Source organism: Eschscholzia californica, unplaced genomic scaffold (genome assembly GCF_041429995.1).
Source record: "Eschscholzia californica isolate CP2 unplaced genomic scaffold, dmEscCali1.0.p SCAF_2, whole genome shotgun sequence".
NCBI lineage: Eukaryota > Viridiplantae > Streptophyta > Magnoliopsida > Ranunculales > Papaveraceae > Eschscholzia > Eschscholzia californica.
Window position 1 is genome coordinate 55,514,006 of NW_028238309.1, and position 12,011 is coordinate 55,526,016.

At 35.4% G+C, this 12,011-nt stretch overlaps 1 protein-coding gene and 1 long non-coding RNA gene across 2 annotated transcripts; both read left to right on the top strand.

Moving 5' to 3' along the window:
* Positions 1 to 455: 455 nt before the first annotated feature.
* Positions 456 to 4,694, top strand: LOC147559210 (uncharacterized). Its single transcript, XR_015234531.1, has 2 exons — positions 456 to 785; positions 3,781 to 4,694. It is a non-coding gene; the product is annotated as an uncharacterized LOC147559210 (long non-coding RNA).
* A 3,290-nt stretch (positions 4,695 to 7,984) lies between these two features.
* On the top strand, positions 7,985 to 12,011 carry LOC147559211 (amine oxidase [copper-containing] alpha 3, peroxisomal-like). The gene is made up of 5 exons (XM_086661063.1): positions 7,985 to 8,909; positions 9,289 to 9,673; positions 9,963 to 10,076; positions 10,584 to 11,128; positions 11,520 to 12,011. Exons 1-5 carry the CDS (start codon positions 8,098 to 8,100, stop codon positions 11,728 to 11,730), a joined length of 2,067 nt encoding a protein of 688 aa, XP_086517189.1. The 5' UTR covers positions 7,985 to 8,097; the 3' UTR covers positions 11,731 to 12,011.

Below are 12,011 nucleotides of genomic sequence, written 5' to 3' on the forward strand. Positions count from 1 at the left end.
ACTATAGCGATGGTAAACTTTGCAAGTTTTTAGATACTAATGGTGATGTTGACAGTAGTGACGATATTAGGGTTTTGGTTGTTTATGGGAGAGAAACTACAAGTGAAAAATATTAGGTTTATTATTAATTTTTATCTAAGCCCTTATATTTTAGCACTATTTATTAAATAATCTTTATAATGCCCTCCTTAAACTAATTTGGTAAAGGAATAGTAAATACATAAATTAACCTTTGTAACGCAGTGCCTTTACTAAATAGTGTTCTTCCTATACCAAAAGCTTTTTATTTTTGTTGATTGTTTATAATAAAGAAATGAAATTTTTTTCAAAAATTGAAATGCTAAAATGAGAGAACAATACCCATCACTCAATTTTTCTCATACTAGGCCTAGGGAAAAAAAAAGTAGTTATAATTAGTTATAAGGGCTATATCCTATATAGTTATTGTTGGTTACAACAAATTGAGTACTGCTATAATTTAGGTTTTACTATATTTAAGCCTAAAATTTCCATTTCAGATATTTCTCAATCTGCAGATTATAGAATAGATAAAGGGTGAACAGAGGAAAATTGAAAGATCTAGAGAGAGATGGAAGGTGGAGGAGAATGGAAGAAGAAAAGGATGATGTATGGGTTGTTGATGATATTAGTACTTGCAAAAATGGTGCAATTTGAAAAGGCAGATGCATATGGATTTAAAAGCTGCATGGGTGTATGCAAAGCATCTTCTTTAATGTGTCTCAATTATTGTGCAAGCAGATTGGTTGGTGGTCGTAATCATCTCAGTAAGAAGATAATAATCCTTTCCCATTATTTTATTTTTTTGAAAATGTTTATTTGAAAAAGAGTGTTATAAACGCGATGAAACAGACAGATCGAAGAAAATATCACCCACACTGGACTGTTGTCCGTGTTTTGAAATTCATTGTTTGTCTTATGACCAAAGTTTAACTATATAAATTGATGTACTGATGTAGATTGTTGCGGAAGCGTAAAAGTAATGGAATCCACCATTGTAATTAAACTAAACTAATGAAATAAAGCTGATGAAATAAAGATAAAAGCGATAAAACAATAAACTTGATTAATAATAAACGATAAACTTGATTAACAATAAACTTGATTCATAATATTCTCTGATCTGGTTAACAAAGACAGACTAAACTTCTCTTATATAGAGATTGTACTTTCCTAGATAGACTCAAATAAAGAAATAAGATAACTACTAATAATACTTTCCTTGATTGCTAAGACTCATAATTATGGAAACCCTAAATACTTAATTATAGAAACTACGCTAATGTAGCTTCTTGACCGTGAGGCCCACTATCACCATGGACGTGAGGCCCAATAGGAAGATGGTCTCCATCATACTCCCCCGCTGCGGAACAACTTGCCCCCAAGTTGGTGTTGTCATAAAGCGGATCGTCCAAGTAATGAGGATATATATCAGCGATGTTGAAGGTAACTTCGGCGACGAGTTTGAAGGCAATCCTTAGTTCCCACTTTTCACGAAAATTGCCGAAAATCCGAAGAAGAAAAATATTGACAATATCACCAATTATAATGTGAAACATATATTGCCAAGATACTCGCAAAAGCAATACCAACGTAGATACGTCTAGTAAATTGCGACATCGCCCGTCGTCTTTTAGTTTGACGAAAGATGTCACATATACAACCTGTCTTGTTCTTGGAAAAACAATGGATGGCCATGAAGATTGGTTTGTATGATTCTTTGAAGTTGAAAGCCATGAAGAAATCAATGGAGGAGAAAGTATTTTATGATTCGACACAACTAATTCGTCTCCCGGAATCATATATGGATCAAACAACTTATTCGAGCTTGTGTTAGTCAGTTGAATTTCTTCTTCTTGATCTGTCTCATCGAAATTTTCTTCCTCCATTATTGAAAAACTAGGATTTTTTTTATCAAAAACCTCTCCTTCAATAATATTGACCATGGTAGTCGAAGGAATTTCGGATAATAATTTGTTCGATTGGATTTGAGATTCTATAAAAGATAAGTATTCATGTAAAGGGAGAAAAGCATATCGAAAAATACTTTTCACTTTATTCCAATCATCTACGAACGATTTTCCTTCATTAACGAGTCTCCATTGCATCTCGTTGTATTTTTCATACACTCTTGTAGACAAGTGTTGTTCAAGAATAAAAACCTTATCTTCATCACGAACCTCGTGGTTTATAAACCAATCTTCCATCTGTTGAATCCAAAAATCTATATGATATTGATAATCAAACATAGGAATTTTGGAATCGACATTAATTTTGTTTTGATCTTTTCGATCAACATAGAGTTGTTGTGCATCTCTTAAAGGATCCCAACCTAAACGCGGAAGATTATTCCAACATTCAAGATGAGAAGTATTTAAAAAAAAATTATCTGTTCCCAGATTCTTAAAGCTCTGAATACCAGCTGATGTAGATTGTTGCGGAAGCGTAAAAGTAATGGAATCCACCATTGTAATTAAACTAAACTAATGAAATAAAGCTGATGAAATAAAGATAAAAGCGATAAAACAATAAACTTGATTAACAATAAACTTGATTCATAATATTCTCTGATCTGGTTAACAAAGACAGACAACTTCTCTTATATAGAGATTGTACTTTCCTAGATAGACTCAAATAAAGAAATAAGATAACTACTAATAATACTTTCCTTGATTGCTAAGACTCATAATTATGGAAACCCTAAATACTTAATTATAGAAACTACGCTAATGTAGCTTCTTGACCGTGAGGCCCACTATCACCATGGCCGTGAGGCCCAATAGGAAGATGGTCTCCATCATGTACCAATATAGAATCGGACAAACTTACAAAGTGGTCTAGAACACATAAAATGTCTAGATCATAGTACTTCTAGCAAGACTGTTCCAGCTGCAATAGCTTCATATTTAGTTTTGTTTATGGTAAATGATATCGCAGTTTGCTCTAAAAAAAATACTATGATACATCAAAATGCACCAAGTCACTAAATCAAAACACTAAGAATTGAACCACCGTAAGGGCTCATGTAGTACTTCTTTGTAGTATTGTCAGCATGTCTCGAACTCGTGACCTAGAAGATAGAAGACCAAACCTTCTACGGCTCTAACTAAGGGTTGTTGCCCACGTATGTTTCGTACTGTTTTTTGTAGAGGGCTTGTTTTTTTTTGTTGCAAGTGTAGAAGGGTTTGTTGTTTTTTCAATATATAGATCATATCTCAAAAACAAAAGATCAATTAGTTGAAATTAACCTTCCGTTTTGATGGAATTGACAGAATTTTACTGAAATAATCGTTTTTACACGCCATATAAGTATCGAGGATGCCATGGGGCGAATATTGAACACATTACCAAAATGTTACTCATTTTGTTTAACTTTGGGAGGAAACATAACCTTAGTTTTTTTAATCAACATCTATTCATTAATTAAGAAATCACCTTTTTTTTTTTTTTTCGTGTGGGACTATTTTCACACGTACAAATATAACTACCATGCAAGAGTTTTGGGCCATGAAAACCTTAACCACCTAAAGATTTGAGCTCCCTGCGTGGAGGTCCATGTGTTTTCGCAAAGGGTCATGCCCAAAACCTCTTGTATTTGGAGGGCTGGGTGATACTAGCAGGCCTGCAGGGGTGACCCTCCATCTTGCCGGCTTGAGAGATGAGCTTGCCATTAAGGTTGATGGGGTCATGGGGCTAACCCTAAAGGTAAAAGTTTATGGTGTCTGATTTAATTAGCTTTGGTTTCATGATTTTTATTTGCAGTTTTGGTACAAAAGCAGCACTCTGGTGGAAAGTTTCGTGGAGTTGGGCAAATGAGGCACCATCACAGTAAACACCATCGCAGTAATCACCATCACTAATTAAGACTTAGAATCACTCTCGGTTTCTCATTTATTTCTTGTCACACATTTGACCTCTTTAAATTTTCTCACTCGTTCTCCCTCTCAAGTTTTAAGCATAAGAATTTATTGCTTACTAAAAATTCTCCCAATCTGGATCTCAGATTCTTTTTATCTCTAACAAATGATAGGGTCTCTTCCCACACATTAGAAGTCATATTTTTCTTTTGCAAGAAATAAATGTTGGTAATGAAATGTAAATCACCACTAGTTTAGAATTTTTTCTGTTGCTAGAATTTAGAGTCAACCAAGGAGTAAATGTGGCAGGATTAAATATTTTACTTTTGTATCCCAGGGAAAACATATTGTAATATATGGTACATAGTGTTGTTTTAGATTGATGTACTACAAGGATGACGTAACGAAACTATGTCTGCTATATCTCTCGAAATTCATCATCTCCATGTCTGCTATCACCATGTCGGTTACTTTCACGTCCACCATCTCCACTGTATGATTCCGGTTTAATGTAGTACTGAAGACAATTCACGCCCGTCAATAACACCATATGTGACTGCATACGTACGTAAACAAATTAAACAAATAAGTTTTGCACATATGCTTAATTTTCGATAGGTCAAATAAAAAAAAATATTACCATGTGCATGGGAGGTGAGATAAACGTGTTTTCTTTTATAACACTATTTATTTTCCTTGTGTGGTTGTCAAAAACATATATTGTAACATGACCACCAAGTGAACTATCTTGTATATTTGTAACATCCCAAGTTGTATTATATGTAGTTCATCAAAGAAAAAAAAGACAAAGTTGTATTATATGTAGGTGTAGCAGAAGTACCAGACTAAATAAAAAAAAGTTGTATAAACTAGTTCACATAGAAACGAAGAAAGAACTTATAGTAATTTAATATATGAAAACTATTAAGACTAAATTACCGTATGTGTTGACCCGGTGTAAAACATGCTCTTGTGTATTACTTTCTTGTTTTTTTTTTTTGAATTGGTAAGTGTATTACTTTCTTGTGTTGTAGTACACTAAATATACGAAAAAATATTAGTTTCGATGGATAGAAACAAAGAAGAAAAGATCACTAAGTCAAGCATGCTTACCTGTTTCTTTGGTTTATATTTGATTTTTTGAATCTATTCTCTCAAGGTCGCGCTTTCACTTTACATAACACGAGATCAAGGATGTTCTCTTGGGCGTTATATTCGTAATCGACTATATAACCCTTGGATTTACTCGTTGTGAAAAAATTAAGTCAAGATCCTTGCACACTTAGTAACCCAAAAGAGTAGATTGTTCTGTCGATTTACTCCGACAAACTGAGCGAAGGGCAAGCCAAACTTATTTGTTAGGTACATTATATCAAATGTCACAACATCTCTGAACTCTTTATATGCCTTTCTACTTCTTTTGTCCGCCTAAAATACATAGCTCTATCCTGTCTTAGGTAATGATGTAATCTCGATTTTAGCTTGCTGGAAAGAAGAATGAAAAAGAAGAAAAGTTTAGAGAGAGAAATCGATTAGGCAGTTCGGTTTTCCCTTCTTTAATTTAATCGACTAGACCACTGATTTTAAAAGTATGGAGGGGCCTTTTTAAAACAAGGGATTAAAATACAATTTAACATGAAATCTGACTGCTAAGGCGCCAACTTGGCATAATGATGCAGATTGTACCGGTCTGATTGGCCTAGATAATGGCCCTCACGACCAAGTGAACTAAATGGTCTCACGACCGAGTCTATTAGGTTTAGGTTTGAGAGTTTCTATGTTTGAGTATGTCCTATTAGGTCTAGGTTTAGGAGTTTCTATGTTAGAGTGTTTTGTATATTTAGGAGTCCTACTTTGAGATTATCTAGAAGTGTCTAAGTTCCTACAAAAGGAAGTCTGTCATTGTTATTCACTTTTCAAAGAATAGTTAATTAAGTTATCGCATTTTCTTTTATTTTATTAGTTTTTTAATCAAGTTTTAATCTTCTTTTCAATTTCCGCTGCGTCTACATCACATAACCTGCCAGTGGCGAAGGCAGAAACTTTTATGAGCGGGGGCACTTCTTTGTTATAGTTAATGAAAGAATTTCACAGTACACGATCAAACTAGAATTGAAAAGCAAATTCTTAACAAAATTTTATTTATAGTTTAGATATTCCATGGTAATTTTAATGTATAACAATCAATCTCTAATTTTCTCAATATGGATAAAGGATCTTTCCTCCAACTAGATTCTCAAAATATACTGAAATAAAAAACTAAGGAGGGGATGAAGAGATAATGGTGAAGATTAATAAGAACGATGCTAGATGATGAAGAGGAAGTGATCGTAATGGAAGAAAAGATGAAGATTAAGTTTTCTTTCTAATAACATGTTTACCAGAACAAAAGTCTAAAAGAATTCAAAATACAAGTCACCGAAAAATCAGACAAAATCAAAATTAAGGAGGACGTTTAGAAAACTCATCATCTCTACAAGGCCATTTTATTTAGTTGGTCACTTTGAGGAAGTCAAAATTGAGTTATCTCAATTAATAAGAACTACGAAGCGTGGCCTTTATAATGTATTTTTAATAAGTACTCATCTTAAACCAAACAATAATTTCAACTAACTTAAGTAGTAGATATTTTAGAAAAAAAAATGTAAGTAGTAGAAATTTTCTAGAAAAACAGAATGTTGTGTGTGGGACTCAATCCATTGACCTCAATATTAAACATAACCGCTTCACCAACTAAGCTAGGAATGAATTGTGTTAGAAAAATGGAAATATATATATATATATATATATTATATATATGTATCTAATATAGTGGCAAATGTCGCATAACATTAACGAGCCACGTTAGGGTTGTGGGGGCTTGCGCCCCCCACGACCCCCTATTTGGGCTCGCCCCTGTAACCTGCCTTGGGTCTGTCTAGGCAGTCGTTAGTTGAAACATAACTGTTGTGATAACAATTGTTTCATGGTTTATTATTCATTTTTTGCTATCAGTTGGTGTATTGGGGATGGTTGTCTTGTCCTTTTTTCCGCCTGAAAGGATAAAATTTTCTTCGTATTATATAATTATTTTTATTTTTTATTATAAGATTTTATTTTCTAAGAAGGAAATTTTGTCATATTCACAGTAACCCCACAATTAAAATATTCAGAATCTCTCACCTACTCACCTAATACATATGTTTTTCTCACTTCTTTCTTTACTATATACATGGTCATACTGCTAGCAAAGGGGTTAAGAGCATCTCCAATGTGAACTTAAAAAAAATTATGTTTGACTTATGTGTTGAGTGTCAATTGAGATTTTCTTTCCTATGTGGCTAACTTAAGTATCTCTAATTCAAGTCCTTCTCCAATGCAACACTATAAAAAAACTCTAATAGATACACATGTCACACATACATTTAATAGGAAAAAATGGTTGAGAAAGAAAGGCAATCTATTGGTCCAAAAATTAAATTTGATGACTAGGACACTTAAGACTCTCAAAAGAGATCTCAAAAATAGAGTTTCTAGTTGAGACATCTTAAAACTTAATGCTTCCACATCATCTCAAGATCTCAATTGAGCTTTGCATTGGAGAGGTTTTTTCTAAAGAAAAACTCTAAAGTCCTAGGTGGCACTTAAGATTTTAAGATTGAGTCTTGCATTGGAGATGCTTTAACACGATTTGAATTGTAACTCTTACTACTCCTTATTTCATCAAAAAAGAAAAACTCTTAATACTCCCTCTCTGACGGTCTTGCATGCATGTCACCATGTGGCTTAAATCTCAGAAAAATAGTTATAAAAGGAAAATTGGATTAAAACTCTCTCTAAACTTTTTTGTTCGGTTGAAAAACGATCAATCAAGTTTTCAGTCTTCAGTTTTTTAGATACTTTTTAATTTTAATTTGCTACATCTTTACAAAAAGTATTAGACTTTTAACTAAACTGAATACAAATATTTGAGTTCTTTGCCAAAAAAGAATACGTATTTTAAATTTTAACTGAAAAAAATATAACTTCTTTTACTCAAAAACGTTTAAAATTTGGTATTCGTCCCAATTTGCTGATTATAAAATACCAATTCTTGGTATCAAAAGTATTTCCAAATTATCTTGGGAAATAGGTTTTTTTTTTTGTGATGAAATAGGGGAAATAGGTTGGTCTAGCATGATATCACCACAAACCACTTATACATTTGCTACAAGCCTATAAAAGAGTAGTACTCAAACCCTTCATGATGAGTATAGTTTCTCATAAACACTCCAATATGAAAGCAATAGTCACTCCAATCTTTCTCTTCTCCCTCTTATTCCTCTGTCTAACTATAACCAACTCTCATAAACACCACACCCATCATCCATTAGACTCTCTCACACCATTAGAATTTAACCAAATCCGAACCATTATAAAAAAGTCATACCAAAACTTAACCTTCCAATATGTTGGCTTACATGAACCAAACAAATCAAACGTCCTTTCATTTCTATTGTCAACTAAACCTATCAAAGCCTTACCTCGAAAAGCTTTTGTTATTATTCGAACACACAAAAAGACCCACGAAGTCATCGTCGATTTATCCATAAATTCGATCATTTCGGATCAAATTTACACCGGAAATGGCTTCCCCATGTTCACAAATGAAGAACAAACAGCTGCTAACCTTCTTCCATTTACATACCCATTATTTTTAAAGTCAATAAGTAAGAGAGGACTTAATTTGTCTGAAGTTGTTTGCACAACTTTTTCCGTTGGGTGGTTTGGTGAAAAGATAACGTCCGTTAAAAGACAGTTGAAGCTCTTATGTTTTTATTTAGACGGAACCGTTAATTTGTACGTTAGACCAATCGAGGGGGTAACAGTGTCAGTTGACCTTGATGAGATGAAGATAATCAAGTATGAAGATAGGGTAAGAGTTCCGATGCCGAAAGCAGAGAAGACTGATTATAGAGAAGATAAAAATGAAAAGCCGTCGTTTGGCCAACGGTCAAAGGGTATAATGGTCAAACAAGATGGTCCAGGATTTGAAGTCGACGGCTATTTAATCACGTAAGCTGAACCACTTCCAATAATATCTTGTTCAGCCATGATGGTATGTCCGGCTGAATCATGTCCAGATACTTGGCCCGTCTAGATCTAGGGAGAAAAAGTGTTTTAACTTTCTCTTAGATTTGGACCGGCCGAGTACCTGGGGTGCGATTCGGCCGGGATTTCACCGTTTTCCTATATATTTTGCTCTTTGTTTTGAAAATACCGTCCCTTTCAGTACACGCCATTCGGCCATTGGCAGTCTCAGTCAAATAAAAAACACCCAAACACCCAAATGTCATTAAGTCCCAAAAGATTTAAGCTTTTTTATGTTTCTTTTATTTGATCCTTTCAAAGTATTATATATTATGTTAGTATTTATAATAAGGTCATGAATCAGATGGGCAAATTGGAAATTCCACCTAGGTTTTGACGCGCGGGCAGGTTCAGTTATATCATTGGCATCAATATACGACACAGAGATGACAAAGTATCGGCGTGTCCTGTATAAAGGATACTTATCAGAATTATTTATACCGTATATGGATCCAACAGAAGATTGGTACTACAAGACCTTTTTTGATGCAGGTGAATTTGGTCTAGGTCTTTGTTCAAGTCAACTGGTTCCTCTAAAAGACTGCCCGGTGAATGCTGTATTCTTCGATGGGTACTACGCCGGGCAGGACGGGCAACCAGTTAAAGTTTCAGATGCCATCTGTGTTTTCGAAAAATATGCGGGAGATGTCATGTGGCGGCATACTGAGGTTGCTATTCCGAATAAATTGGTAAGTAAATGGGTGTGGTTTTTTACAGGTGCCTCTAAAGTCGCCCTGCCCTTTTGCTCTTAGCCCACTCCACACTCTATGTGGACTTCAGACTGACTTGAATCTGTGATGTTCAAATCCAACACAAATTAGGTCTAGTCCGAGTGTCTTCGGACTGCCCCAATCCGTGGTGGCGCTAAGCGTGAGGTGCCCAAGAATTAAAAAAAGGAAGAGCACCTATAGATGCACCCTTTTTTTTAGTGATTTTTTGTTAGGAGTTTAATGATCATGGTGGTTTTTGGTGGTGCAGATAAGGGAGGTGAGAGAGGAAGTGACTTTGGTGGTGAGAATGGTTTCAACTGTGGGGAACTATGACTATATTCTTGATTGGGAGTTCAAACAGTCGGGTTCTATTAAAGTTGGGGTAAGATTACTAAACTTCAATAGTTCAATATGACTTTACTAAAACAGAAATTTTAACATTATAAAAGAAGAAAGATAGATGCACCAAATAAAAAAAAAGTTTTTACTCGAACCCCAACGCCTGATGTGGGTCTAGACGACTAAACGGGTTTTGAGTAGCCAGGATTTCTAGAAAAGGTGCTTCTATTGACAGCCCAGCACTTTCCATGTGCCTCAGACAAGACATTCCGACTGCACTCAGACTGTGACCCATCTTCTTGCTTTCGGCCTGGTCTTCTCTTGGGATCTTTTGTGGGCTTTAGACAAGACATGCTGAGGGCACTCAAACTAGGCCTAGTTTGTGTAGTTCAAACCCAACACAGATTAGGTCCAGTCCGAGTGCCCTTGAACTGCCCCTTCGTGGGGCGCTAAGAGTTATAGAAGCTCCCTTCTAAAAATCCTGTTGGAGTTGGCTTATATGACTGAATTTATGACCTTTCAGTAGACTTCTAACTCTTTTCATTTTCAGGTAGGACTAACTGGAATCTTGGAAGTGAAAGCTACAGAATTCACCCACAAAGACCAAATCAACAGCGAAGAAGATATCTATGGTACACTACTAGCTGACTACACTATTGGTGTAAACCATGACCATTTCCTCACTTACTATCTTGATCTTGACGTTGACGGTGACGCTAACTCCTTCGTTAAGTCAAAGTTAGAAACAAAAAGAATAACTAACGGAAGCTCAAAGAGGAAAAGTTATTGGACTGTAGTCAAACAAACGGCAAAAACGGAATCAGAGGGACGGATAAAACTTGGGGTAGATCCTAGTGAGATGTTCATTGTGAATCCCTATAAGAAAACGAAGATGGGGAATGATGTTGGATACCGTTTGATTCCAGGATCACAACTCGGTCCTCTTTTAACGGACGACGATTACCCTCAAATTCGTGGGGCGTTTACAAAGTATAATGTGTGGGTTACACCGTATAATAGCTCGGAGAAATGGGTTGGTGGATTATATGCTGATCAAAGTCATGGGGATGATACTTTGAGCATTTGGAACCAAAGGTACTATTCTTAATGTATGAACAATTGAACATGGGCGCCCCTTGGGTCTTCATCTCTCTTTGCGCCTCACAGACTGGGGCAGTCCGAGGGCATTAGGACTGAGCTTAATTCCACACTGGGCTTGAACAACACGAATTAAGCCCATTCTGAGAACCCTCATACTGCTCAGTCCGAGACCCACACAGAGCGCTAAGAGAGGGATGGAGTAAGAGCAAAATGATGGGCACCTCTAGAGGCACCCTTTATCATTTCCATAATGTGACAAGTAACTAAACTCAACCTTAAGTGGAGTCGCATATAACCCACCATATTATAAAATCACGTATGAAGGATTCAGTATATCTATTTGAATCATAGACTAACTAATGAAATGATGGGTTGGATTGTGCAGGAATAGAAAGATAGAGAAAAAGGACATAGTGTTATGGTATACAGTGGGGTTCCATCATGTACCGTGCCAAGAAGATTTTCCGATAATGCCAACTTTGAGCAGTGGATTTGAGCTCCGGCCGGCCAATTTCTTCGAGTTCAACCCTGTCCTCAAAGCGAATACTCCTAATCCTCCAAAGTGGTCTAATTGTTCTTCTAAACCATCAACTTAGATTTAGACAATCTATAGGTGATAAAAATTGGATGAATTATGCGAACCTCACTTTGGTTGGGTGGTAATATAACTCAGATGTACCACACGATCCGAATTGAACTGTTTTACAAAAATTGGATATATCCAAGTAGTCTACACATTCGACCCGTCACAATAATCAGTCTCTATTTAATTTAGTTTGTTTTCTCTGTTATTTACTTTGGAATTTTACGTAATTGTTCCATTAAATAAACAGTTGCTTTCTAGATTAGATATCTTATACATCTAGATTTAAGATCA

What these genes read in the sequence shown, in the direction of transcription:
- LOC147559211 (XM_086661063.1), top strand. Translation starts at nt 8,098, where the DNA reads ATGATGAGTATAGTTTCTCATAAACACTCCAATATGAAAGCAATAGTC. An exon ending in TTGCTATTCCGAATAAATTG is followed by an intron (nt 9,674 to 9,962) that starts GTAAGTAAATGG and finishes TTGGTGGTGCAG; the next exon opens with ATAAGGGAGGTGAGAGAGGA. An exon ending in TTGAGCATTTGGAACCAAAG is followed by an intron (nt 11,129 to 11,519) that starts GTACTATTCTTA and finishes TGGATTGTGCAG; the next exon opens with GAATAGAAAGATAGAGAAAA.